Raw genomic sequence first — 27,793 nt, forward strand, 5'->3', positions numbered from 1 at the left:
AGAACTTGATTTCAAAGGCTCTCAGCTTCACATCCTATTTTAGGTGATCTGGGCAGAAGAAGCTCATTGTGCAACTTTCTGTTTCATATTTCCGTCTTAAGTAGGAAGTCATTTCAGGGTTTGAGCATGTAGGTATGAGAAAATCTGCTAGAGGACAGAACAAATATTGCTTAGGGAAAAGAGCCAGCATCCTGATAGAAGGGGTAAGTTGGCTTAGGTGGAAGGAAGACCCACCACTGCCCCCGTCTCCCTGATTGATCTTAGACTTACCTCTCTAAACCTAAATACTATTATTCTAAATGAGAATAATAGTATTTTCTTATAGGATTGTTTTAAGGCATGAACGAGGTAGACCTTTACAGGCACTTAGCCCAGGGCCCGACCATAGTAAGCACTTGGTAAACATTAGCTTCGTATCATGAGTTGGGAGTGTGAGAATAAAGAGGAAAGGTCTCATGCTAGAGGCACTGTAAATTTTCTCCTTTAATCATCTCCGTCATTTTCTTTGAATCTTCTTCAGGTTATCCATGGCTTTGTAATTGTAGACCCTCTAGACTCCACAGTTAGTCTAAATATGGTGAGCTTTACCTTATGCCGTATACTTAAGGATCTTTTTTGTAATGTGCTCTATAATTGGTCTCTGTTTAGCTCGATGTCCACTGTGATAGCAGGATTCTTTTCTGATTTCTGCCAAGCTTAATTATTCTCCATTCCTTTGTCCCCCATGTGTCATTTTGAAATTTTTCTCTTTTGTTTTTGATGACTTCTCCAGTTATTCATGCTAGTTTTGCATTCTTCTCCAAGAACATTTTTGGTGCTTGTTTATTCTTAATTTCAGAAGTTAAAAAAGCATTTGTGGTCTTAAAAACCCAGAATTGAGTTTTCTCAGAGCTGGTAATCATTTTAGCCAACTGATGACGAGGCTTCTCTGGTTTGTGACAGGATGACGTGTTCCATCCTCCTGTCTGTGCTTTGTCTGATTTAGATTCTAAGTCCACGTTTTAGTACTTTTTTTTTTTAATTTTTAAATTTTTGGCTGCGTTGGGCCTTCATTGCTGCACGTGGCTTTCTCTAGTTGTGGCGAACAGGGGCTACTCTTCATTGTGACATGCGGGCTTCTCATTGCAGTGGCTTCTCTTGTTGTGGAGCGCAGGCTCTAGGTGCACAGGCTTCAGTAGTTGTGGCTCGCAGGTTCTAGAGCGCAGGCTCAGTAGTTGTGGCTCACGGGCTTCATTGCTCCGCAGCACGTGGGATCTCCCAGGCCCAGGGCTCAAACCCACGTCCCCTGCATTGGCAGGCAGATTCTTAACCACTGCGCCACCAGGGAAGCCCGCTTTAGTACATTTTTGTCAAGCAAAGATTTATTACCAATTTAGTGCTGACCTCGGGAAGTCTTCAGTCACCTGTGCTGAGTTGAGGCACTTGTCCTAGTTCAGGAATCACTCCGACACCACTAGGTGGGGTCAGAGCACATCATTTCTAAAGGAATTGGCCTTTTTCCTCTCCTTTTGTTGAAGTACTTTTAAATATAAATTACAATTTTCACAGAGTCCAGGGCAGGAGGAGTTAATCCACTGGGTAACGCTTAGTCATGAGTGGTGTTTCAGAGTCTGTTCATTTTACTTCATGTTTAGGCATTTGAAATTGAGCTTTGTGCTGCCAGCCCTGAATTTACTATTGTTTCCTATTCATAGCTCTCCGCAGAGTTCTTATTCTCAGTGTTTGAAACATTTTTTTTTAACATCTTTATTGGAGTATAATTGCTTTACTATGGCGTGTTAGTTTCTGCTTTATAACAAAGTGAATTAGTTATACATATACATCTGTTCCCATATCTCTTCCCTCTTGCATCTCCCTCCCTCCCACCCTCCCTATCCCACCCCTCTAGGTGGTCACAGAGCACTGAGCTGATCTCCCTGTGCTATGCGGCTACTTCCCACTAGCTTTCTATTTTATGTTTGGTAGTGTATATATGTCCATGCCTCTCTCGCTTTGTCACAGCTTACCCTTCCCCCTCCCCATATCCTCAAGTCCATGCTCTAGTAGGAAACATTTGTAACCATTGGTAATTGCTGAATATCAACAGCATGCTTGGTGCTAAAAAACTTGTATTTTTCATTAGCATGACAATCACCATTTTTGTTGCATTAGAGAGTTCATTATTGTAAGTCAACTCCTGATTATTAGTAGAAAGGAATGATTGCAGTGGCAGTACCTGAGTAAGGGAAAGTAGAAAGCACACAGAAATTAAGTGTTGAGGGTCATTGACATCCCCCAAAATGATTTTAAGATATAGAATGGGATGTTAAAGGATTAAAAGAAAATGATTATAGCAGTGAAAAAAGTACTCCATGGTTTATACAAAACCATCTCAAGCTCGTAGACTCAGAGGGTATTAATCCTGAAAGCCCACTTGATGAGTGTGGAAGCTGAGACCCAGAGAGGTTAAGCGACTTTCCCAACACAGCGGGTTTAGGTGTTTTATAGCTATTTGACAAGGCCATGATTGCCCTCATGTTGTGAGTTAAATTCCAAAGATAGAGATTGTCTTCTTTACTTTGGAGGGATTGCATTGCTATTATAGCATATAACTATTGTTTCTTTTTGCTTTGTCATCTGTCAGCTGACTTTCAAAGATTCAAGCCTCTCATCTTTTTTCACAGCATTGTAAAATTTGGGCCTTGCATGGGGCACAAATGATTGACAGGAGGCGCAGTTGAGCTGCGTGGCTCACCCAAGGTTGTGCGTGGTGGAGGGGGTAGTTTAGGTCGCAGATCCCCTCTCTGGGCTCACGGCCGCTGCCAGAACCTGTCTCCACTAAAGCAGGCAACGTGCCAGGAGCTGCAAACATAAGGACTTTTCTCCCCCCCAAAAATCTATAATTCATTTTGTTTTGAAAGACTTCTCAGAGTTTAAAACCTCTGTTTTGTGGCTTGCCGAGGCGCTGTGATCTGTTTCTTACTGGTCTCTTGTTCTGTGGAAATTTTTCTTGGTTGGCTTTTTGAGATTTAGATTTCCTTGCCAAGGTATTTTTAGAGAGTGGAGATCAGTATGTGTCCCCAAAGGGGGGGGTATATACCTTCAGGCCCAATTATGCAATTAGAATTTTAATGAGGAGTGTCATAAATCCTCACTTCATTGCAATCATTACCTAGAAGACTGTTCTACTCAGAAGGCTCAGCTTAGGTATCATCATCATTATCATCAACATCATCAGCCAACCACAAGCATTTGTGAAGTGGCCACAGATTATGCAGCACTTGTGTGGGTCCTGGGAGACTTAGAGAGAAAGAGGAAGGGAGAAAGGGGGAGAGAGAGAGAGAGAGAGAGAGAGAGAGAGAGAGAGTGTGTGTGTGTGTGTGTGTGTGTGTGTGTTAGCCCTTGCCTTCAAGGAGTTTATGATCTGCAGAATTGCAGGAAGGACAGGAATCTTGGGCAAAGACAGACACCTCATTTTTCCGTGTATGTAAAGTACATACTAACTCACATATCTGGTATTGTATGCAGGGGAGGGAGACAGTGGTGAGATAAAGAAGGGATCTTAGAGGGGCTTCCTTGGTGGCGCAGTGGTTGAGAGTCTGCCTGCCGATGCAGGGGACGCGGGTTCGTGCCCCGGTCCGGGAGGATCCCACATGCCGCGGAGCGGCTGGGCCCATGAGCCATGGCCGCTGAGCCTGCGCGTCCGGAGCCTGTGCTCCGCAACGGGAGAGGCCACAACAGTGAGAGGCCCGTGTACCGCAAAAAAAAAAAAAAAAGAAGGGATCTTAGAAAGGTCTGGTTGTGGGTAACTAGAGGCATGTAGGTTTGCTGACCAGGGAGGGCACAGGCTGCCTTGTAACAAGGCAGAGCAGTTGGTTGGAGGAGAGAGGAAGTAATTGGTGGAGGGCCTTGAAACCAATGTTTTAAATAGATTCAGCCTACTAACAGCGATGATTGGAGGGCTGGGAGAGGAAAATTACTTGCTATGGTTGATTCTGGCAGAAACTGACAGGGCAAGATTGGAATTGAGTTTTTTGTTCTGTTTTGTTTTTGCAAAAAGGAGGTTTCAGGTTTGTGAGATTTTGTGCAGATCAAGATAAGGGATTTGGGGGTCATGATTGGTAGAGCAAAGAGACGAGTCTCTTTTTTTGGCTAAAATCTTGTTTCTGTTTGGAGGGTCTCCTTTTCCCTCAGAAATAATGGCTGATTAGGAGTGGTGTGTGTGTGTCCTTAACCACACCAGGAAACACAGACATGAGACATAGAACCTGCTTCCGTGGTATGAGTCAGGGAGGGTCGGTTTTACACGCCCATTACTGCACTCTTTTATCCTCTTTGATTAACTGGAATAGATTTTAATGGGACTCATTATTCACTGCTGCACAGCAAAATCATTTTTATAACTCTTTCCATTGTGTTTATCTTGTAAATGGAGGTGTTTGGCATCTGTTTTTTCAAAACAGACCAATAAAAGTTGTATTTAGGTTTGGATCTGGCACATCAGCATCTTAAATTCTCAACTCTTCTCTGAAATCGGTTCTCGTAGGGCAGCCACGACTGCAAAAGTCAATTAGGGGTGAACGTGGAGAGGGGAGATCACAGCCCTCCTTGCTCTCACGTTCCCGAAATCATGGTAAACACGCTACATGTGTCCTGAGCCCGGGGAGGCACGGTCCCTTCTATTGTTCTGTCTGTAAGGGAGCTAACCTTTCAATAGTTTTTATGGAAAATGCTGGGGCAGCTTGTGAACTAATTAGAAGAAGCCCTGATAAGTGAATGCCGGGTCTGTCCATCGGTTCTCTTTCCTCTTCTGTGGAGTAGACAGCCAGTCAAATAGCATCTCTTGTGTGGATGATAATCCTGTCCCCCAACATCTATGAAATGGGATGTCACTTCTCTGCTAGCTTCTCCAGGTTTGAGTCTTCTCTGTAAAGCTGAAGTTTCTCTGGGGCTTCTGATTCTCAGGCATTTCACACATGGCAGCCACATTCGGTTCTCTGCACGGCCCAGAGAAAGCAGTGCGAGAAATGCAATGCGAAGGCTGCCAAAGCCAAAAAAACAAATGGTAGTTTTAGGGTTGTGAGTCTAAACCTGGCCTGTTGTAAGAAGATGTCTCAGACATTATTCAAAATGCTTCCCCGGTTAATAGACCCTGATTGGTCCTGTAGGTTATTGGTGCCAGTTGCTTCCAACAACAGAAAAGTGCTGTATTCCAGCTACGTTCCTGCTGCAGAGCCTAAGTGCTTAGTGCTATTTCCTTAAAACATTTGAGGTTGATAAATGACAAGCACTTCACTCTGGGTAAAGCTCATAAATTCGGCCCCTACAAAAGATAACAAGCTGACAGCACTTAGTCCTGTTTATAAAGTTCATACACATCCATCTGTGATAGAGGCACGGGATGGATCTGCGAAATAGCACCGCAGCCCGTTAAAGGACACAGCCACGATGCAAGACGTGCTGTGTGCCCAGACTCGCTGCCATTTGCCCTGAGCTTCAAGGGCATCTGGAGGCCGAGGCCCACAGAGCTGGAGCCCACAGGCCATGGAGTCCGACTCCTTCCTCCTTTCTCCCTCCCTCCACCGCTCCTTTTCTGCCTGCAAGATGAGCCCCTGCCTCGTCGCCTCCCTCCCTTCGCTGGGCTGAGCAGAGGCGGGGGTGAGGGGGTATGTGGAGCAGTGGAACGCTTCCCCCAGGGCAGAAGAGATGAGTTCAGGTGAACATTTCATCAGCACCAGGGGCTGTTCTCTTTTTGGCAATCTGTTCGGGGAAAAATGACAAACCCTCCAAAAAGGCCTGTAAGTAGCATAAGTGCAAAGCCTGAATGGCTTATGTGCTAGCAGGTATCAGAAGAGAAAATGTTTTAATAAAAAAAGAAACACGAGGGCTTCCCTGGTGGCGCAGTGGTTGAGAGTCCGCCTGCCGATGCAGGGGACGCGGGTTTGTGCCCCGGTCTGGGAGGATCCCACGTGCCGCGGAGTGGCTGGGCCCATGAGCCATGGCCTCTGGGCCTGTGCGTCTGGAGCCTGTGCTCCGCAGCGGGAGAAAAAAAAAAAAAAAAAAGAAACACGAGACATCCCACTGGTCGTAGCTCCTTAGAGACGTGGCAGGTATTGTTCACGGGGGCCTGGTCGCTCAGAGCAGGGACTGAACGACCCAGGCCCTGAGTGGCCGTGGTGGGTGCGATCTGTCACACGCATGGGGCTGAGGCCATGTACACAGTACTGCACTGAACATTCAGTACTGCAGATAGGACAGTCACGCTGCTTGTCAGATACCAGAAGAGCGCAAAGAGCGTTCCTTCACTTGACAACAGCCTGGACCCAAGCGGCAGACATGCTGTTCCCTCCGGTTGGAGTGACCTCTCTTCCTTCAGCCCCTTCACCAGAGGACCAGCTGCTGCCTGGCTTTTGAGACCCAGCTCAGAGAGCATCTCCCCAGGGAAGCGACTCACCCCACAGACCCCCAGGCCCGAGCTGTGTTCCCTTAGTCCTCTGTTCTGTGATCATTTGTCAGGTTGCACTTTCCTTATCCATTCACCTGTCTTCCCCATCAGCCGTAAATGGGGACAGCATCTTGTCCCAGATTCATCATTCATCTCTGGGGCCGAGCGCAGTGACTAGGATGTAGTGGGTGCTCAATAAATGTTTGTCAAGTGAGTGACGGTGTGGTTAGCACGATGAGAATTGATGATGCCCTTTCTGATCTGCCATCCATCATGCGTGGAGTGGAACACAACTGGAGGCTTTAAACAATGCCCCTTGAGAATATAAGAAGAGGCGGGGTTAGAATGAGTAATCACCACCTTTTATTGAGTATTTACTGTGGCACCTTCTTAGGCTTTTCAAATGTATCAGTGCACTTAATCCTGAGATTAATCTGCTAAAACAGGTTCTGTTTATTATCCCTGTTGCAAAGCACAAGGAAGTTCAATAACTTGCCCAAGGTCACACAGCAGCAGCACTGAGATTCATACCGATGTTAGATAACCACTGTTTCTCTCTGCCTTTTAGACTGGTTCCTGGAAGGAATTAAGCCCTAATCTTCGGAAGCATCCATCTTATGTAATGATTTAGCTTCTCTCCTGTACATCTAGAATGGTACGAGTTATGTTCCATCCTAGGGAAAAAGGAGAAAACGGCCATTCAGACAGCTTTCTGTGGTTCACACAACAGGTCAGAGTTAGGAGACAAAGAATTGGTTTTATTTTTATTTTTTATTTTTTTTGGCCATGCCATATGGCTTTCCGGATCTTAGTTCCCCAACCGTGCCCCCTGCAGTGGAAGCGTGGAGTCCTAACCACTGGACTGCCAGAGAATTCCCAAGAATTGATTTTAGACAGTAGTTGAAAGCACAGCAAGTGTTCCCCAGCCTCTGTTCTCCAGCCAGACTGAACTACAATACTGTCATTTCCTACAAGAACCATCTAGACCCCTAGACCTTTGCATATGCTCTTCCCTCTGCCTGTAACACACTTCCCTGCTCTCTCCTCCTTCCCCTAGGCTGGTCTTCACTTGGCTTCTCTTTCCCACCAGTTCAGATGCCATTGCCCACCCCTTCAAGGTAGAGAGTCCCTCCAGTCCCTGATGTCCCTGTTGTGGCACTGAGTGCTATAGTGCTGACCACCACACCCGGAGTTGATTTGTGTGTGGGCCGAGGGGAATGACTATCTGCTTCTGACAGGTTCACACCCTGGGCCTGTTGTCTTCTGTCCCCCATTTATCCCCTGCGCCTCGGCTGGTGCTCGGACACAGCGTGTGTTCACTAAATGTTTGTCGAAGGAGTGGACGAATGGGGGTTCATTTTGCTTTACACTTTTGAGCCTCGGGGTTTTGAAGTGGTCAAGTCTGTTCTGTCAGACAGCCATTGTTTGCCACGTCTTGTGTGTACACACTCGGCGGGTGCCGTGGGGAGTAGAGAGATGACCGGCATTGCTCTTGTTCTGAGGCGCCTATGATCTAGGGAGATGCTCAGGTGGTCACATCAGCACAGCACAGTGGACCAGTGATAGAACGGGAGGTGGGCGTGCTCATGCTCTTGCGAGTCGGCAGCACCAAGGAAGCCCCATCGCAACGCAAGACCTCCCGTCCTCAGGGTGTCCCAAGAACCACCAGGAGTAACTGTGACTGGTGGTTCTTGTTTGTGAAGAAGTAGAAACCCAAATTAGGAAGACTAAGCAAGCCTCATACATTTGGGGAAGGCTTGTTGAAAAGTGCACCCTCATGTAGGTAACAACACATTGGAGGTTAGATTTAGCCCAAGAGAAAAACTTAATGACTTAAAACTAGAACCCTTTATTTTGCAAATAGAGCTAAGACTTAAAATCAGGTGTATTTAGGATATCTCTACTTGGTTTCCTCAGGCACCCGATCTTACTTTGTCTAGAACTTAATTACTCATCTGTTTCCCTCAAAACTTGCTGCTCCTGCTTCTCCTGTCTTCCATCCCTTCTTTACTGGAACCACCTGATGCTCAAGCCAGGAATTCAGGTGTTTCTCTTGATGCTTTTCCAGTTCTCAGGCTTTCTCTCCTTCGCACTGCCTTCATCAAGGCGGGAGTTGGCCTCCCTCCTGCCCTTCTTGATTCCAAGCTCCTTTCCTCCAACCCATTCTCCACCCTGTTGTTAGTGCACATTCTAGAATGCAGGTCTGATCCCATCATTCCTCTGCCTCTGGGTATATGGAGAATCCTGGTCCATCCCCACCAGGCCCACTGAGTTCAGACTGTTTCACCTCTGCCAGATGACGTGCAGTTCCCTATAAAGATCATGACGTTTGTCTGTTTTTAGACTTATTTCCTTTTCTCCTTTAACTAATTCTCCCTTGTTCTTTAAAGCTTTTTCCAACCTGGGTCGTTACTTGAGTCTTCGGCAGGGAACATTCTTCCAGAATTTCACATCCTCAGTGTCTAATATTGCTGGGCGCATAGGATGTGCTGTGTAATCCTTGCTGAAAGATTAGCTGAGAGGATGGGGAGTTCCCTGGTGGCCTAGTGGTTAGGATTCCAGGCTTTCACTGCTGTGGACAGCGTTCAATCCCTGGTCGGGGAACTGAGATCCCACAGGTGCAGCCAAAAAAAAGGATTAGATGAGAGGAAGCAGAGGCTTTAATTCACATTGAGCTGTAAAGGAGCAATAAATACCTGGCTCTTCTGAAAATGGGTTTTGTTTTAAGGTGGGAGAAGAGTGTTAAAATACCAGTTACTTACTGGAAAAGGTGGCTGGGGAGTGCTGGAGGAGAGCAAGATGAAAGGAACCCCACAGAGCAGAAAAAGAGGCGATCTGGGGGGTTGCCTACCTTAGACCACCAAGAAGAAGGCGGGTGTCTGCTGTAGCAGGCTGCCAAAGAATGTTTCCTTATACAAGAAGGGGACAGGTCTACTGTAGGTAATTAATTACTCAGACTCATTTCCAATTTGACACCCAATTCTTAAAGTTGAAAATCTAAGCCAGGCATTCTGAATCGGTGTGAGAATTTTTCCCCTCTCTTCACTTTATTGCAAGCTCCGTAGTAGCAAAGACATTGTCTCTGCATTCAACAGAGATAATTTTGCATTTTAGGAACAAGGAAGTAGAAAACTGCATTAATACGAGATTATGTTTGAGGATTTAAGCTCCCAAATCAGGAAATCCACTCAGCATTCTCTTGGTAGCTCTCGTTTAGATGCACCACACACCCACTTGCAGACAGCCCCTTGTGCCAGAGCCTGCCCTGCGGTGGCCGTGAGTTATGGCGGATTGGGGATCATTACCTTGATCTTCTTGACCCTTGGGTATTTCACTTCTCCAAGTTAATGTGTGCTCTTAAGTGTTACATTATCTTGTAGCAAAGTAGTCATTTATAATTTATATACTATGTACTGGCTTAAAATAGAAACAAGAGGATAATCAGCATCCTGAAGCTCCTAGTTTTCCAAAATAACATTTCTTCAGTAAGTCTGCCTGTAGGAATTAAAACCTACCGTGAATTAAAAAACCCTTTGTCCCAGTGTCAGAGTGGGACACAGGTGTGCCAACAAGCATTATTAAGCCTTACAAAACGGGAAGGAGATCATCTTTTTAAAATAAAACATTTTATTTTATTCTACTCAAAATAATTTCTAAAGAACTCAACCTTTGTAGTGTTGCAGGGGCCCCACTGAAGTCACAGAGAGGGGACGGGGCAGAGCTAAAGCATCTTTTGGAGAAGGACAAAAGCTAATCCATATCTCCACCCCGTGTCTGCTGCAGTTTTGGTGTCCTTCCATCCAGGCTGCTCCTTTGCCCTTTGACTTTGACTATACACACGGAGAAGGATGGGCTTTTCTGTTGAGTTCCTCGAAGGGAACACGCCATCCATTCACATATATTAAAAATAGAAGGCCCGGGCTTCCCTGGTGGCACAGTGGTTGAGAGTGCGCCTGCCAATGCAGGGGACACGGGTTCGTGCCCCGGTCCAGGAGGATCCCACATGCCGCGGAGCGGTTGGTCCCGTGAGCCGTGGCCACTGAGCCTGCGCGTCCGCAATGGGAGAGGCCACAACAGTGGGAGGCCCGCATACCGCAAAAAAAAAAAAAAAAAAAAATAGAAGGCCTGCTTGAAAAATCCTCTAGAATCAGGTTTTAGCAAACACCAATCAGATTTTAGAGGTCTAACTTATTTTTTTTCCTTCTTGCTTTTATAAGAAGTCTCTGAACCCTGAACTTTCCCCAGTTCCTTTTCATTGTGCATCTTCAGTGTGCCAGGACCTTGGGTAGAAATTTCTAATGAGAGCAGGAGAAGGACAGACGCCCCTGCAGTCAGGTGGTCTTCCTCTTCCGATGTCTGGTGACCTCGTGTTTGAATCCACCATCTGTGACCACCATCTCTGTGATGTGTCTTGTGCTCATCCCTGTACCCAGATGTCCATCTGAATGTCCACCTGATACTTGGGGGCCACTGACTGGGGTCGAGGCCAGCAGCCGCTATGGGTGGCTGCATCACGGGTGGCAACATTTACTAAGCTCCTGGGTATTTTCTTCCCCTATCATGATGTTGAACCTGCTTTTCTGGCCACAAGATTGAAGAGCTGAGAAATGGGTTTAGCAGCCATTGCTTCAGGTCCTTTTGAAAATGAGGCTACGGGATTAGCACACTACAGTATATTCCTATCTGTTTGTCCCCTGGGTTTCGATACAAGAGTTTGAAGTTGCTTCATGTGGCTGTGGGTGGACACCTCCTCTTTGGCCTCGGTTACACATCATGACGGGGACTGGCTGGTCGCTAGTGGTTCTTTTTTTTTTTTTTTTTTTTTTTTTTGCGGTACGCGGGCCTCTCACTGTTGTGGCCTCTCCCGTTGCAGAGCACAGGCTCCAGACGTGCAGGCTCAGTGGCCATGGCTCACGGGCCGCCGCTCAGCGGCATGTGGGATCTTCCCGGACCGGGGCACGAACCCGCGTCCCCTGCATCGGCAGGCGGACTCTCAACCACTGCGCCACCAGGGAAGCCCTAGTGGTTCTTTTTCCCCATGATTTGTGATGTCAGTTACAACTTCTTACCCTATGTTGCATTTAAAAAAAAAATCAAGTAAAACTAGTCTTTACATTTTAAAAAGCTAGCCTTTTATTAAAGGGCAGAGTCATGATTAAAAAGAAGATCAGGGCTTCCCTGGTGGTACAGTGGTTGAGCCGCCTGCCGATGCAGGGAACACGGGTTCGTGCCCCTGTCCGGGAAGATCCCACATGCCGCGGAGCGGCTGGGCCCGTGAGCCATGGCCGCTGGGCCTGCGCGTCCGGAGACTGTGCTCCACAACGGGAGAGGCCACAGCAGTGAGAGGCCCGTGTACCGCAAAAAAAAAAAAAAAAAAAAAAAAAGATCAACAACAAAATCTTGAGGAAACGAATGTCTCTAGAAGCTAACCTTGGGTTAACGGGAGAAGCTCGACTCTCTTAAATGTGGACGTTATTTACCAGCTTTCCTAAATTAGCAGCTTTGGGCATATTAAGATCTGTAAGGAACTGTCCAAGGGAGGTATTGTGTATGCTTTGCAGTGATTAAGCCATTAAGCTCTAATTATTATTTTCCCACTCATGGTTTTGTGTAGGAAGGTTTACAATTATTTAGGAATTCTGTGATCCTCAGCCATCTTAGCGTCATCCCCACCTTTCAGAACCTGAGGTGGGGGGAGCAGAGAAAAGGTTTTCCTGCGAGCAGATTACCACTTGGGCTCAGCTGTCTTCCCCTGTTGGTTTGTTTCCTTGCAGATGAAGTGGAAGGGGAAGGACCTGTTTGACTTGGTGTGCCGGACCCTGGGTCTTCGGGAAACCTGGTTCTTTGGCCTGCAGTATACAATCAAGGACACCGTGGCCTGGCTCAAGATGGACAAGAAGGTGGGCCCAGACCCTGATGACACCACTGGGGCTGGCATGGGCTCTGGATTCCCCCTGAGCATGTGTCTAGCTTATTGCTCATCATGGGGCATTATGGGTACACAGCAGAGAGAGGGGTGAGTTGCGGAGGAAGTTATACGGGACAGGATGTGGGCCTGGGGAGGCCCCGCCCCTGTTCCTCACCGGCTACCCCGGGCCTGCAGAACCACCCAGGACTGACCAGCTGCCATCCCTAGCTTCTTCCTTGTTGTCACCGGGTGTCACCTGATTGCTTCAGGCTTAATGCCGTTCTGTTAACTGAGCCATGAGTCAGGCTTCATGGATAAAAATTACTATTGTATTATCGTTTTGGTTTTTTTCCCCACAATTTATGTCTTTGAATGATTTTCTTGGGGCTCCTGTTCTTTAGGGAATTTTTTAGAGTATTTTTGAGAAACACCATGGCCCAACTCAATTTATTCATTAACATGATCTAAGGAATAAAGGGTGCCCTGGTTCCCACGGTGAAGGAAGAATGTCTATTTTGTTCTCATGATATTCTGGGGCTTCTGAGGCCTGGTGGACAAGTCTGGACTCCCAGCAGTTCTAATGTGGCTTAGAAATGGATATTGCCTCGGGGAACTGCCCTCTGCGTGGGTTCTTATGTGCTCGCAAAGACGCTGTCACCTACTTACCTGCCAACCTATCCATGGAGACGCTGAGAACAGGGCCGTATGTTTTAGTCAGTGACCCCTAAAAGACCCCTGAATCTCCAAGTAAGTCAGTGTCTCATTTTTACCCCAAATTACCCCCTGCAATTGCCTACCTCATTCTGTTATCTACTACTTCACATGATAAACAGTGAAAGCCTCCCGTCTTCTACCAGTTTGACTCTAAACTCAGGCATTCAAATTGTGTTTACATATGTACGCAGCAATCTGAATCTTCACGTTGGGGTCCCTGCTGGTTATAAATTTCACATGGTAATTCCCAACGATCATGAATGTCCAAGTGCTGCCATGCCAGCAAGAGCGTCCTAGATCAGGTTTATTTTGAATCTCTTGGGCATCACGACCAGGAATTTGGGCAGGAGCCTGGAGAGTTATCTACCAAAGACAGCAAAACCCTCAGTATCATTTTGTGACTCTCAGCAAAGTAAATTTGAAATCGTACCTGAGTGTTGGCCAAATGGATATTAGATTGGGGGCCTCAGGAGCCATGGAGCCTGCTGCTCAAAGGAAATAAATTATGACACATGTTAATGGAGCCTTGTAGCCTGTCACATGGCATGTTTATGTCCTGAGATGAAATTCATTCTGGAGAGCAGATGGCTCAAGCTTTCCAGTGGACGGATGAAATTGTTAGAATATTAAAGGCAGAGTGGTTTACTGGCTGTGCTCAAGTATTTCGTGGGGCATCTCTAGAGGTTCCTTGAAACAAAGGGTTGCCATGATGGACGTGTTTCACTTTTGTTGCTCAGTTAATGTTTAGATGATTTCACAAATATCTAGTTCATCATCTCTAAGCTCCATTCCAGTATGGACCTAAATGTTGGAGGTAGTCAGCAAGACAAAAGAATAAAGGAAGATTCCACTACTTGAGAAAATTAAAAAACCTTCAGCCTACCGTAAAGGATAGTGCCCAAGGCCTTTGAGTTATAAATTTCTAGTTTTTAGCTATCTCTGTGGCCTTGAAAACATTTGTGCCTGAATCATCGTAGCTCCACTCACCACTTGGGGATATTGATTGATTTGATTAATTCACCATGTGAAGTGAATGTTACCTCCTGTTATAGATGGCTTTGTGAATGCTTCAAACTGTAGAATCACCACCTTTGGGAAATGTGATAAATTTAGAAGGGAGAAAAATGTTTATACACTCCCTGCAGAAGGTCCTTTGATGGTGGCCTGGGAGGGAGAGGGGTGAAACTAGCTTGTTTTTCTTTTGCTCTGCAATTCTGCAGGTGCTGGATCATGACGTTTCAAAGGAAGAGCCAGTCACCTTTCACTTCCTGGCCAAATTTTATCCTGAGAATGCCGAGGAGGAGCTGGTTCAGGAGATCACGCAACATTTATTCTTCTTGCAGGTACCCCTTTCCATGCCACCCCCCTGATCTTGAGAGAACCGCCCCCAGGGGTAGCGGCAGAGGCAGCCTGGGCCAACCCCTCGGATTTGACCACGAATGCCTCCACATTGTGAAAATGTTCTCCCTCTGGAAAGCCAGTCCCTTTGGTTCTGTAATGAAAAACAGTCTTCAGGACAGAACTATACTTGAGTGATGAGAATTGGTGTCAGATGAAATTGCAAAAGTATGATGGCGAAAGAACACATGCAAGTAGCTCCCTAACTAGAAACATCTTTGAAGATGGTTCCTCACTAACTTAGAAGTACTCAGTAGTTGCCCAGGAAGTCTAAAAAGAGAGTCTTGCAAAGAGTAGTTCTTCCAGAAATTTAAAATCTGCTCTCATGAAGGCAGGACTTCAGAACTCCAGTGACACTTGGTAAATCCCACACATGTGGTACTTCAAGCATCATGTTTCATGCCACTTTGTCTGTATTGTCTTATTTTCCACTTATTCCCTCATTAGACTGTAAGCCCCTTTAAGGCAAGGCTCACTGAGTGCACGGTGGGCACCCCGTAAGTAATTGTTCCACCGAATTGAAGAAATTAGGAGATCCATAATTAAAGGTTCAAAGACAGCTAGTTGACCATCTAGAGGTGCAGCTAGGGGGACTGGTGTGAGGATGAGAACCTTGTCAGTTTTGCTTGTGTTCCTACTGCTCACTCAGAGCACTTCCCGAGTTTCACAGTTAGTTATGGTGCTTGGCACTGGAACGGCTGGTGTGTCCACCATCAGTGACAGAAAAGACCCTAGCAGGGCGTTAATTACATAATTGCCCAGACGTACACATATAGCCTGTCCTCCTATAATTAGTTTGAGCCTCAGATTATTGCATTAAGTAAATATTAAGTTAAATGTAATAACCCCCTCCAATAATTTCTCTTGCAAAAAAAAGTTTGCGAAAATATTTTCATGTCAAAGGGAAGCCCTTTTAGTTTTTCTGTAGTGCAGCTTAAAACCGAAAGAAAGTTGCCCTGCTTTGAATGAAACCACAAAATGACCTCCTAGGCCCCAGAATGTCCTAGCCATATAGAGATGGCTTTCTTGTAAGCAGTGCCCATTCTCCATTTGACTTTGGCTTTGGCTTAATTTCCCCTCCTACTGAAATGTTGGAGCGCTTTCACGGCTGAGCAAGGCAAAATTTACTACTTTTATGAATCTGGTGACTGCTGACGTCTGTGAAAGAGAGCTGGCTTTCCCGTTGTGTTTATTTCAGCATGCCCTCACTTCAGGAGGCTGTCTTGCCTGTACGTCTGGAACATCACCCACCGTACCAGTCTAAGAAATTAAATGCAATGAGATATGTTAATTCAACATTATGGCTTAAGAATTATATTTCCCAGACCTCAAGTGGACTTAAAGGTTTAATCGATCAAACTTTATTGCTTCCTTTTTCCTTAGAGCAGGCATATTGAAAGTGATGGGGTTTTTTCCTGCAGTCATAACTCAGTGGCCTCGCTGACTTTGGTCTTGTGTTAAGACTTAAAAGCACACTCCATTTCCTCGGATTCTGCGTGTGCTCAGCTGGGGCCGAGGCTGCAATCACCACCAGAGCCGCTCCTGACATTTCCCGAGTTCACAGCTCTCCTCCGTCACAACCCAGATGTCAGTCTCTTTTTTTTAACTACGAAGATTGTTTTTCCTCTTCGGCATTTGATCACGAACAGAAGAGATTAAGGGTTTTTTTCTGCGTAGCCATCTTACCAATAACTTCTCGGGGACCGAGCTCCCAACCTGTCGGCAGCGGTAAAAAGAAAAAATCGTTCCCTTTGTCAGAAAATCATTAGCAGGCTGGGTTGACAGGCCTCATTAGAACACGCTGCAGTGTCTTGCTCTGACCAGCCTGCACGGCTCCTGTCCACACATACGGTATCATGTCTCCCCTGTTGCCCCTTTCAGGTAAAGAAGCAGATTTTAGATGAAAAGATCTACTGCCCTCCCGAGGCTTCTGTGCTCTTGGCTTCTTACGCCGTCCAGGCCAAGGTAGGCTCAAAGAAGAAAAATGCATTCTTCCTGGGCATTAATGCATGTCACAGGATCACACTAGTCATCTGTTTCTTTGGATCTTCTAGGCTTCAGAGACTTTCCCCAGAAAGTGGGATGCTGTGGCACTTGTGGACTTGGGGGACCACTCTCACTGTTCCACTGCTGTATCATCTTGTGAGAGTGTCTGTGTGTGTATAAACAATAAGTGTACAGCTTGATGAATTATCTGTGTAATCTCACTATGCACATGTGGTTAATTACATTCACCCAGCCAACCTCTCTTTTTATTAACTAGGAAGAATGTGGTTATTGTCTCCAGTTTTGGCCAAACATGGCCTTGGGGTCAGAAAGGCCCAGGTCCTCACTGCAAACTCATCTTCTGAGGACCAGTGGCCCTATGCCTCGGGACTATGTCACACCCTGGGGAATGTCCTGCTTCATCCACCTGGATGGACGTGCTGGCCGTGCTTACGGTCGGGCACTGCAGGCTCTCCGCCCCACCAAGCCCAGCTGAGCTGTCTGGTGACTTGAGAGTCTTTCACAGAGAAATCGCTGCAGACTGGGAGTGGTGGGAGAGGGAGACCACTGGTCTTGTGCTTCTGTCCTCTCTGTTTTTTTTTTCTTTTCTGTAATCTAGTTATTCAGGGTTTTTTTTTCCTATTGTTAGTTTTTGTTTGTTTGTTTGTTTTTGTTTTTTGTGGTACGTGGGCCTCTCACCGCTGCGGCGGCCTCTCCCGCCGAGGAGCACAGGCTCCAGACACGAAGGCCCAGATGCCGTGGCTCACGGGCCCAGCCGCTCCGCGGCACGCGGGATCCTCCCGGACCGGGGCACGAACCCACGTCGCCTGCATCGGCAGGCGGACCCTCAACCACTGCGCCACCAGGGAAGCCCTGTCCTCTCTGTTTTTATAAGACGCACTACAGGGTCTGCCCAGGGTGCTTCATGCCCCTCAGGTTTCCGAATTCAATCACGTGCCACTTTCTCCTGATCCCTCTGCTTACTACCTTTCACTGCAGCATAAGATGACCTCAGAATTGGGACACCTGGGTTACTTTTGTGATTTTTGCCTAGTCTTTTCAGTTATTATTTTCCTTTTTAGTTAGAGGTATCCATAAAGCCATTTCCCTGACATGTTAGAGAAATTAATAAGACCCTCAACTTCTTAGCCCACTTTTTGGGGTAGCTTAAGATAATCTCAAATCAAAGCCAGGAAGTAACTGGCCTATCATTTGGAGGAAAAAAGGGTCTGTACGTGCTTGTCACACTAACAGAAGCATCAGGGTCATTTGATGACTCGTCTAATATTTGCTGAGTATTCACTGGCCTGAGGGGAGGTTGTTGACTCTGTCACTGATACAGACACGAAGTGAGTATCTGCCCTCAGTGATTTGCCCAAGGTCATTTGGGCAATCTTGGGTAAAGCTAAGGGCAGAATTCATGGCTTTGGGATTGCATTTTGAGCCTCCCCTATTGCATTGTCCTGACAAATGAGTAATTGAGAAAACAGAAAATGGGCCTTGATTCAACTAAAACATATGCTTCCTTTTATGCTTTGATTAAGAATATTAATAACAGGAAAAATGTGTCCTTTCAATCAGTATCGCCCTGACAGTGATGAAGCAGTTGTCACTTTCATTAAATCTAAGCACTTCCTGGCCCGGAACTGAGCTTCTCTCTAGCACGCCTTCTCCCCGGCTGAGAGGAGGCCCAGTATCTTCTCAAAGATACTACCTCTCTGAAGGATTTTAGTCTCAAAGGCTACATTTTCTTTGCATAGATTTTGGGCTACAAATTCAAAGGCCACCTGTAGAAAAAAATAACTTTTCAGGGAACCAGCAGATGTTTGCTTAAACAGATTTCACTGTAGGAAAGCCCTCCTAATTTGGATCCTGCTAATTTAGAGATGAAAGTGATTCACAGACAGCATATGGGGTTCATATGGAGGAGCGTGCTTTAACTGTTTTTCCCGGTGTAAATTGTCAGGAACCTACAAATAAAGGTAATCTATGGCTTCAAGTCTGCATTTGGGAAACTAAGGATTATTATAACATGCTTCCAGTTTCTAGGACAGCTATTAATATTAATAGGGTGCCTCTGATTACAATATTGATCAGATCTTACACGCCTGTAGTGTTTTACAGTTTTACAAAGTGTTATAACATGAATATTTCTTGAGATACTCAATGGAGTCTTTTCTGTAAACCAAAGAATTTAAGGCTCAGAAAGGACTAATAATTTGTCTAAAGTCACAATACTTGATGTTAATTTTTTTTTTTTTAATAAATTTATTTATTTATTTATTTTTGGTTGCATTGGGTCTTAGTTGCTGCACACGGGCTTTTCTCTAGTTGCAGTGAGCAGGGGCTACTCTTCATTGTGGTGTGCGGGCTTCTCATTATGGTGGCTTCTCTTGTTGCAGAGCACAGGCTCTAGGTGCGCAGGCTTCAGTAGTTGTGGCTCGTGGGCTCTAGAGCACAGGCTCAGTAGTTGTGGTGCATGGGCTTAGTTGCTCTGCGGCATGTGAGATTTTCCCAGACCAGGGCTCGAACCCGTGTCCCCTGCATTGGCAGGCGGACTCTCAACCACTGCGCCACCAGGGAAGCCTGATGTAAATCCTTTTTTAAATGGAGTTTGTAGCCCACTTCTTAATGGACAGGATTTGAAGCAGAATGGAGCTGGAGAACGGAGCAGGAGTGAGAACCCTAGTGTCTGGATTGCATAATTTAGCACTTGCTCTTGCCCTCACTGTGAGAGGGGTCTCTGGGTACCACACACTACCTTTCACTAAATTCCAGGTTAGTTATATGGTCACATCAGTCCAAACTTTTCAGTAAATCATCCTGGTTCCCATTATATTCCATTTCTTTTCTTCCACAACCTTTCTGAGACAGATAGGAAATGTAAAAGTGTGGTGGGGAAAGTGAATTGAGCTCATTAACACATGGGATGTAATTACGCACAAATGTATTCATTACAGTATTTCAGCTGTTCAACTGATATAGACAGTTCATTCCAAAGCATAAAGAAACAATTACCCTTAAAGCATAAATATAGATATTAATCACATGGTTCAGTTAACAAGAACCATATTTCTTAGTAGAAGTTTAGGTTATTTTTGAATCAGAAATATACGCTGGTTTTTTTGGCCCAGTCATGTGACACACCAAACCATCCTGCAACGTATTAAGCCACCTGTTGGATTTTATATTGACAATTTGGTGTTTGAAATGTGTTCTTATTAAAAATGACTTTGGGAGAGAATGGTATGTAATTCCCCAAACTTGCAGGGCTGGCCAGCAGATTCCTAGTGTTCAGAGAGAGAAAAGACTGGTGGGAGAGGAGGCTTGTTGTTTCCTAGTGCTCTTTGATACTAATTAGGGGCAGAGTGCCAAAAGGCAGCTAAGAAGTCGGGTATATGTAAAGTATAGGTAGAGTGGCAAGAGTTGAGGCTGGAGAGGTCTGCTGGGGGTCAGATCATAAAGGGTCTTCTTAACTTTATCCTGTGGGGGATGCAGAGCCAGTGAAGGGTTTATATTTTAGACAGATCCTTTGGTGGCTGTGTGAAGGACAGATTGGAGTAAGACTAGTTTGGAAACAAGGAGACCTGTTAGAAGGCTGTGGTGGTCATCTGGCTGAGACTGTGGGGTTCCCAACTTGGGCAGTGGTCAGTTGGATGGGAGGAGACTAACTTTAAAATAATCCAGGGAAAAAAAATACCCAGGAGGTAAAAGTTGATATAAATGGTATACTATCCTCTGCATATCCCCCTTTCTGGGGGGCTTATCCTTTTACAAATGGGTATTTTCTCTCACTCAGTGTCAATTTTGATATGTATCGTGTTGTATGTTAGCTCATTGATTCTAACTGCTGTATGGTAGCCATTGATGAATAAGCCTAATTTATTTTTCTATCCTCCTGAGGAGGAGGTAGGTTTAGTTTCTGCTGTTTCCCTATTATAAGCAGCACTTTACTGAGGACTCTTTTATATGCTTCCTTGTGTACATGTGCAAAAGCTTTTTCCCCTTAAGGTAGATTTCTAGAAGTAGAATTGCAGATATATCCCTGAATATAAAGAACTCTTAAGTTTCTAAGAAAAAAGCAGAAAAATGGGAGCAAAGGGTACGAATAACAGGCAATTTATAGAATAAGAAGAATCTGTAAATACAAAAAGATGCTCAATCTTATTAGTAATCAAGAAAAAGAAGAATTAAAGCAATAAGGAAACATTTCAAACCCATGAGATTGACAAGGATTAATATAGGACGGATGAAGAATAAGGTCCTACTGTATAGCACAGGGAACTATATTCAATATCCTGTGACAAACCATAATGGAAAAGAATATGAAAAAGAATATACATATATGTATAACTGAGTCACTTTGCTGTACAGAAGAAATTGACACAACATTATAAATCAACTATACCTCAATTAAAAAAAAAAGTAAAATAAATAAATAAATTGAATAGAAGCTCTGAGCTCATTTCCATGCAGGAAGAGACTGAATTGGCATAAGCTCTGTGGGTGATGGGTATGGTAGGGCCCTGTCAGTGAGGAGACACCCCCTCCCCGAGTCCCTGAAATCCCACTCCTAGGCCACCACTCTAGAGGAAATCTTGCATAGCGCACCCTTTCCACTTAAAACTGTCAGAAGAGAGTTCTTAAAGTACTCAGTTTTTTAAACTATTGAACTGTATTTCATAGAACAGAGGGGCTGTGGTTTATTTAAATATCTTTTTCTTGTTGTTTTGTTTTTTGTTTTTGTTTTCTTTTTTTTAATTGAAGTATGGTTAATTTACAATGTTGTGTTGGTTTCAAGTGTCCAGCAAAGTGATTCAGTTATACATATATGTATATATTCTTTTTCAGATTCTTTTCTTGTAATAGGTTATTACAAGATATTGAGTATAGTTCCCTGTGCTATACAGTAGGTCCTTGTTGTTTATTTAAATATATCTTTATTGGTAGATACTTAGGCTTGTTTTTCTTTCTATTAGTTTTCTACTTATGTGGGTGCAGTGAACATCCTTGAGTACGCCTGTTTGGGCACATACGAACAACATTTGTCTATGATAGATATCAAGAAATGGCATAAATGGGTTGAAGGATAGGAACGTTTAAAGTTTAAATAATGCTAAGTGAAAGAAGCAGACAGGAAAGGCCACATATTGTATGATTCCATTTGTATGTCCAGATGAGGCAAATGTCCAGATGAGGCAAATTCATGGAGACAGAAGGTAGGTTGAATGGTTGTCAGGGGACAGGAGGAGAAAATTAGGACTTACTGCTAATGGGTAAGGGATTTCTTTTTGAGGTGATGGAAATATTCTGGAATTTAGACAGTGGTGATGGTTGTACAACATTTTAAATGTACTAAAAACCACTGAATTATATGCTTAAAATTGTGAATTTTATGTATGTAAATTTTATCTAAAAAAAAATTTAAATAGTTATGGCCAAATTGCTATCCAAAAGTTCCTAATTTAACTTCTACCAATAGTGGTGAGAATATCTGTTTTTCCATATCCTCAACAAGTGGTTGCTATCAGCCTTTAAATATTTTGCTAATTTGACAAAAAAGCAGATTTTTAAAAAGTTTTCATTTCCTTGATTACCACTGGGGCATCATTTTCATAGACTTATTGGCCATTTGTATTTCTTTCCTCTGTGAATCAAGTGTTTATGACTTGCCTGTTTTTCCACTTTATTTATTTATTTATTTTTTATTTATTTATTTATTTATTTTTGCGGTACGCGGGTCTCTCACCGCCGTGGCCTCTCCCGTTGCGGAGCACAGGCTCCAGACGCGCAGGCTCAGCGGCCATGGCTCACTGGCCCAGCCGCTCCACGGCATATGGGATCCTCCCGGACCGGGGCAAGAACCCGCATCCCCTGCATCGGCAGGCGGACTCTCAACCACTGCACCACCAGGGAAGCCCTCCACTTTATTGTTTGTCTTTTTCTAATTGAGTTATAGGAGCTCTATATATTATGGATATTAATCTTTTATCATTTTTTACATGTCAGTCCTTTTCATGTTTTGAGTGACTTTTGGAATGACTTCACCAACTTAATATACACATGTTCTTCTATATTTTATTCTGGTACTTTTATGGATTTTCATTTATAGGTTTAAGTCTTTAATCCATCTGGAATTTAGTGACTGGTGTGTGGTTGGGATCTAACTGTTTATTCTATATATGTATTGATTAGACCTTTATGTTTTGTGAAATCCTATTCAGAGCATTTGGTCTAATTTTTCATACATATAAGCAGAGGAAAGTATTTGTCTCTGTTTAAGAAGTGACTCTAAGAGTCCTTTAAAAGGTGAACTCCCTTCTTGAATTTAAATTCAATTGGTTTATATCAGGGGTGGATCCAGGTTTTGTGGGCCCTGAAGCTTATATAATTTAGGGTGGCAAGAACACCAAATTATTAATATAAAATTAGGTACAGGCCCATGCAGGTGCAGAGACCTGAAACCCAAGCCTCATTAACTTCCCAGCAAATTCACTCCTGCTTATGTTATTGGGATGCCTCTGTACATAAAATGAGGAGGAACAGCCATCTCCATCCATGGAGTGGTCTGACTTTCTTTTATATTCACCAGCCACCACAACTTGAGGATTTTCTTCTTCTTTTGTTTTTTAAAAAGACATTTAAGGGCTTCCCTCGTGGCACAGTGGTTGAGAGTCCGCCTGCCGATGCAGGGGACACGGGTTCGTGCCCCTGTCCGGGAAGATCCCACATGCTGCGGAGCGGCTGGGCCCGTGAGCCACGGCTGCTGAGCCTGCACGTCCGGAGCCTGTGCTCCGCAACGGGAGAGACCACAACAGTGAGAGGCCCGCGTACCGCAAAAAAAAAAAGACATTTAAGAGCAGACACATACCTCAAGGTGGCTTTAATGTTATAAGTGGAATTCGTCCAGTGGAGAAGTTCCTTCAGCAGTGTCTTTGCCACCTCCCCAGTGCTCAGATGTAGCATTTGATCAATGGAGTAGCTGGGAGCTCAGTATGACAATGTGGATGCTTAATCTTGCAAGCCTTTGGAGCCTGAATTTACAGCTTTCATTTTGCATATCTGCTTGCAAAAGCACTAGAGTTTGGTCAGCACTGTTGAGAGGTTTGCAAGTACAACTCACAGGGCTTTCTTTATCATCCTCCCCCTTTAAGAATCTGACAGGCAAAGAGTAACCAGTGTCATCATAAATAACGCAGCTGATGACAATAATACCTGACTCATTATGAGCTGGGCACCATGCAAAATGCTTACCTGACTGTCTTCATCCTCATCACCCCCCAGGAGGCAGGCACTGTTCTGACCCTTGCTTTCCAGATGGGGAAGCTGAGGTTTAGAGAGAGGGTGCCTCACTCGGGGCCTTAGGGGATGCTCCAGAGCACCCCCACCCCCACCCCCGCTTCAAAATCCTCCAACACAAATGCTGTCGTTTGACAAATTAGGAAACAGACTTGGAGAGGTGACATGACCTGAGTTTTTAATCTTTTGATATCAGGTTGTATTGAATGCTGTGTGTTAATCATAGTTTAAAAATTTTTATGGGTCGGGACTTCCCTGGTGGTCCAGTGGTTAAGACTCCACGATCCCAATGCAGGGGGCAAGGGTTTGATCCCTGGTTAGGGAACTAAGATCCTGCATGCCTTATGGTGCAGCCAAAAAATTTTTTTAAAAATTTCTGGGTATTTCATTTAATCCCCACAAGAATCCTATAAGATAAATACTGTTGTTATTCCCATTTTACAGACGAGAAAACAGACACAGAATTTCTAAGGTCACAGCTAATAAGTGAAGGAGCTGGAATTGAACTTTAAGCAGCCTGCCTCCTGTACCCCTCCCCTCCCTCTCCCCCCCAATTTCAGGCTCCTACCTGCACTCTCCACAGAGAGTACTGTTAAAGCTCATACAGTTCCTGACTTAGTACACCCCTCTGGCCTTTCAGAAATCCAGAGAAACCAGTTTCCTTCTTTTTTTTTAAATTTTTTTGGCCACACCGAACAGCATGCGGGAGCTTAGTTCCCCAACCTGGAATCAAACCCATGCCCCCCTGCATTGAAAGCGTGTAGTCTTAACCACTGGACCACCAGGGAAGTCCCTCCTTCAAGTTTTTTAAATGAAGAAATGCATAGACAGGGTTAAGTATTTAAGTTTGACCAGTTAATTTTTTAAACTGAAAAAACAAGCAATACAATTCTGTTATTTGCAAGGTAATTATGAGATTCATAAGAGATATTAATCCTCGGGGCTTTTATAGAAGGGTAGTATGGGAAGAAGTCATGATTTACAGTTGATGATGAACATCTCTTCAATCTCATGAGTGTCTGTTGGAAAACTCACCAGAAATCTAACTTAAGGTTCTTTGGGAATGAGGGTGGGCCATGTCCTCACCCGATTTGGTGGGATGTAGAGCCAACAGCCTTGTGCCAGACCTTTCTTTTGTTTTTCCAGTGTTGGTGGCAAAAAGGATAAATGTTTATAGAAGATAATACTAAAATACTGAGCTTTGTTGTTTTTGGTCAAAAGAAAAGCCACTGAATGCTGATTGACAAGAGACAGGCTTTGATCTTCTATATATTTTATGGTTAGTTTCTTTTAAAAAATTTCTTCATTTCTGATTATTTCCTGGTCAGACTAACTTTCTAGGAAAGAAAGGGGTATTTGTTTGTTTGTTTGTTTATAAATTTATCCATCCTATTTATTTTTGGCTGTTTTGGATCTTCATTGCTGCGTGCGGGCCCTCCCTAGTTGCAGCAAGGTGCACGGGTTTCTCATTGCTGTGGCCTTCCCGCTGCAGAGCAGGGAGGGGTATTTGTTTTGAAATCAGAAAATAAACTTCAAGTTATTGTCCCTGGTGAGTACATTAAAATGCAGGCCCCAGAGTGATTTGCTCTGCAGCTTCAGGAAAATCTGTTAACATTTTACTTATTTCTTTGTCTGTACGATAGAAATGACAGTGTTGGCATCACATTTTTCCAAAGCATTTTTCAGAGCCTTGATTGAAAGTTATTAAAAATATTGCTGGCATTATCCCCAGCTCCCACCTGTCAGTTGGCTCCAATTACCAGCCACTTAGAAGCATTTATAGGTAAGACTCTTATCACCGGTTGCTAATCACAACCTACACAGTTGTGTTTTGTTGTCTCTTTTCAAAAGCTGTTTTGGTAGTGATGGCTTCCTACCAAGTTAGAAAACTTGGCCACATTTCTCTACAAATGTCACATTCTTATTAACGTGTCACCCATCCATCCCTTACAGGATTATGCGACTCTTCACAGATATAATCAGTTTTGTATTTTCATCCAAGGATAACAAACTAGCAAGGTTGCAATCTTGACTTGTCATCAGAATTAAATTGCTCCCTGGAGCTGGGAGGGACAGAGGCTGAGTCGACCTCCTGTTCAGAAACGCAGTTGTCTTTAGAATCTCAATCCCACTCTCTCCTTTTCCTCTCCTTCCAGTACGGTGACTACGACCCCTCTGTTCACAAGCGGGGATTTTTGGCCCAAGAGGAATTGCTTCCAAAAAGGGTAAGAAGTCAAATTCCCTGTTTGGGAAGACATAACCAAAGGACCGGAAGGAATATTGGACATAGGTGGCAAGAACATTTTTATAAATGTTTTGTAATCAATCTCGAGTAATGATCTCTGTTAAGAACATTAAAAAGCAAAGGTTCGTGGGATTCGTTTGGGGTTGCTAGGACAGGCATGGCCTGCGGATGGTCCTTTCTTTAAAGGTGGGGGAGTGTCAGTGATTCCTAGGGAGGGGTGTGGAGCAGCCTGAGTTCAGCCTGGGGAAATGAGCTGTTTGCAGCTGTGCGGGGCGGGGTGGATAGAGTCAGCGGTGGGCATTGTAGCTTTTAATCCTTGGTGGTGTTTGTCTTGTTCATTAGCCTCAGAAGCAGGCCTTCCCTCCCTTTTGCTGCTTCTGATTTTATAGCTCCACTCCCCTGTCATGTGTGATAAAGGTTTGCTCCTCACCTTCCCCTGACTTTACCTGCTCCTCTGATGATTTCTGCCGAGGCAAAGGCAGCAGCACGTACAGCCTGGCCCGCGGCTGGCCCGAAATTAGTGAACTCTGCTCCTGAGCAAGGTCCTCCCCCTGGGCTCTATGGCCCAGGAAAGAGGGATGCTGCCAGGCGAGGGGTGCCCCGCGGCCTGAGAAATGGTGCAGCTTTCTGAGTTGTGACTCAGGTTGAACGGTGCTTATTTACACGCCCACCTCTGCGGGTGACTGGCTCCCTGTATATGGCTTTTTAAAAATAGCTTTGCTGTTTTGTAAAAATGATGCATAATTATAAAAATACCAAACAATACCAGAACTTTCTTTGTGTGTGGGTTTTTTATTTTGCTCTCTTTTTTGCTAGGTAATAAATCTGTATCAAATGACTCCAGAAATGTGGGAGGAAAGAATCACAGCCTGGTACGCAGAGCACCGAGGCCGAGCCAGGTGAGGCTGCTTCATCACTGATTTATATTACCTTATGGGCCTTTTTTTCTTTTTTAAGGAACTACAAAACTGGGATGTGTTTGTTGAACAAAATGCAGTACCAAAGTATATAGAAGAAAAAGGGAGAGCTGTCAGCAGTGCTGGTCTTCAGTACTGTGTCTGTCCTTCTTCTGGTGTGTGGGGGCATGGGTACCTACTGCCTGTCAGGATGTACAGACCTACTGCATTCAGTGCTAATTTATGTTCATTTTAAGAATTCTATTGAGTCCCTCCCATCAGGAAGCTTGCACAAGCCTCTTAGATAGCCTCATCCACCAGAGGGCAGACAGCAGAAGCAAGAAGAACTACAATTCTGCAGCCTGTGGAAGGAAAACCACATTCACAGAAAGATAGACAAAATGAAAAGGCAGAGGACTATGTACCAGATGAAGGAACAACATAAAACCCCAGAAAAACAACTAAATGAAGTTGAGATAGGCAACTTTCCAGAAAAAGAATTCAGAATAATGATAGTGAAGATGATCCAGGACCTCAGAAAAAGAATGGAGGCAAAGATCGAGAAGATGCAAGAAATGTTTAACAAAGACCTAGAAGAATTAAAGAAGAAACACCTAGATGAATTAAAGAACAAACAAAGAGAGATGAAGAATACAATAACTGAAATGAAAAATACACTAGAAGGAATCAATAGCAGAATAACTGAGGCAGAAGAATGGATAAGTGACCTGGAAGACAGAATGGTGGAATTCACTGCCATGGAACAGAATAAAGAAAAAAGAATGAGAAGAAATGAAGACAAGGCTTCCCTGGTGGCGCAGTGGTTAAGAATCCAACTGCCAGTGCAGGGGACATGGGTTCGAGCCCTGGTCTGGGAAGATCCAACATGCTGCAGAGCAACTAAGCCCATGCACCACAACTAC

The 27,793-nt window shown here is 44.5% G+C and overlaps 1 protein-coding gene across 9 annotated transcripts in view; it reads left to right on the forward strand.

Annotated features, from left to right (window-relative positions):
* NF2 (NF2, moesin-ezrin-radixin like (MERLIN) tumor suppressor) overlaps window positions 1–27,793 on the forward strand; it is a gene marked incomplete at both ends in the record, with an annotated part of 77,191 nt that overhangs the window by 14,659 nt on the left and 34,739 nt on the right. For 4 of the 9 annotated variants that reach the window (XM_079717422.1, XM_079717426.1, XM_079717425.1 and 1 more), the window contains 5 exons: window positions 12,199–12,324; window positions 14,267–14,389; window positions 16,326–16,409; window positions 25,886–25,954; window positions 26,791–26,873. In XM_079717422.1, the coding sequence (XP_079573548.1) occupies window positions 12,199–12,324; window positions 14,267–14,389; window positions 16,326–16,409; window positions 25,886–25,954; window positions 26,791–26,873 (485 nt within the window). The remainder of the gene's footprint in view (window positions 1–12,198; window positions 12,325–14,266; window positions 14,390–16,325; window positions 16,410–25,885; window positions 25,955–26,790; window positions 26,874–27,793) is intronic. The other 5 variants (XM_079717423.1, XM_079717427.1, XM_079717424.1 and 2 more) reach the window with 4 other exon arrangements.

Source organism: Hyperoodon ampullatus (assembly GCF_949752795.1).
Source record: "Hyperoodon ampullatus genome assembly, chromosome: 13".
NCBI classification, from domain to species: Eukaryota; Metazoa; Chordata; class Mammalia; order Artiodactyla; family Ziphiidae; genus Hyperoodon; species Hyperoodon ampullatus.